The sequence below is a fragment of the Montipora foliosa genome, chromosome 10, assembly GCF_036669935.1.
Source record: "Montipora foliosa isolate CH-2021 chromosome 10, ASM3666993v2, whole genome shotgun sequence".
In the NCBI taxonomy this organism is placed as follows: Eukaryota; Metazoa; Cnidaria; class Anthozoa; order Scleractinia; family Acroporidae; genus Montipora; species Montipora foliosa.
Genome location: NC_090878.1, coordinates 14,840,044 through 14,841,342, shown reverse-complemented (window position 1 = coordinate 14,841,342; position 1,299 = coordinate 14,840,044). Strand labels below are relative to the sequence as shown.

The 1,299-nt window shown below is 37.3% G+C and overlaps 1 protein-coding gene across 1 annotated transcript in view; it reads right to left on the bottom strand.

The window, feature by feature from the left end:
• Positions 1 to 210: 210 nt before the first annotated feature.
• The window catches only part of LOC137973757 (uncharacterized), a 12,308-nt gene continuing 11,219 nt past the window's right edge, over positions 211 to 1,299 (bottom strand). Inside the window, exon 2 of the mRNA XM_068820640.1 lies at positions 211 to 1,299. This exon is cut by the window's right edge and continues 1,069 nt beyond it. Within this exon, the coding sequence (XP_068676741.1) occupies positions 1,256 to 1,299 (44 nt within the window). The 3' untranslated portion in view covers positions 211 to 1,255.

Here is a 1,299-nt window from a genome sequence, read left to right as displayed (position 1 = left end):
CGAGGATATTTATGATTGCTTTAAAAGAAAAAAAAGAGGCAAGTTTGTTGACAGGAATGTTTGGCGTGCCAAATCATTCTGTTCCAGCCATCACAGGTCAGCCATCATAAAAATCGTCGTCTTTATTCAGGAATAAATTACAACAAGACAAAAACTCCCCAAAAATAACTGTATTTAGCACCAAAATCAAAACCCAAGAAATAAAAATAACTTTTAGAATTTTCACGACCCTAAGTGCACACACAAAGAAAAGAAGCATTCAAAATATTCTCAAAAAAGGCTGCAGTTCCATTAGCGTCTAACCAGCTCTCACGGTCTTCAAGAGGCCATTTCCGAGTTCATGTCTGCCTCTTTCTCAAAGCGAGTCTAAGTGCGAAGTTCTTGTGATGGTAACTAGTTCTACTTTACATATGAATGAAAACTAATTTTCATTACAAAAGCTTCGCACGTAGACTCGCTTTGAAGAGGAGGCATACATGAACTCGGAAATGGCTGACATGCATTAAGTGTGGAGTAAGATCATCCTTTGCAATGACGACTGCCGATACGTTCAGAAGACCTTCACATATCTCTTATAACCAATTGAAAAGAATTGCGCGGAGAACGAATTTTATCTGTCATTTTTAAATGGGGGCATTAAAGAAAACCGTCCTGGGCTGTTTAAAGAGATGCACGAACTGATATCCCCGGTGAATTTGTCAGCTAACTTTGGATTTTGTATCCAAAAAGATTATAAACTTAAAGGTAAATTAAACAACGTTTCACAGATTTGTAAGCTGATGTTTCAATTCTTCTTTGGTTAATTTGCTTTTATCAGCTCTTTCCTTCGATGAAACCTACGTTTTGTGTGTCAGACTCCTATCAATGCAGCATTAATTTACATTTGCTTTAGAAAAAAAATCCCTTGATTCATGTTTTTACAAGGTCGTAATTTGATAGTGTACGTAGCTGCATTTTCTCGTCACAATTGATAGAAATGGCCATGGTTTGCAGAAGTGCTACAGAAAACTCGTTGAGCCAAGGGCATTGAACTAGAATCAATTGAGTCGGAAATTCATCCGGCGCAGAGCAGGAATAAAATGCTGTGGAGCAGTTGAGCTCATTTCGAAAGATTACAGCTTCAACTCCTGCTGAGTGGTAACACTTGTATTTTTTCGAAGTACATGTATGTTCCAGCCTTCATCGATAAATACACATCTTTCTTCATTTAAAGGGTCTTAAAGTTAACCATCTCCCTCATAATACAAGTATTAATTTAAGAAAATGGCATTTTGCAAGAAACTTGATCCAAAGGAGCCT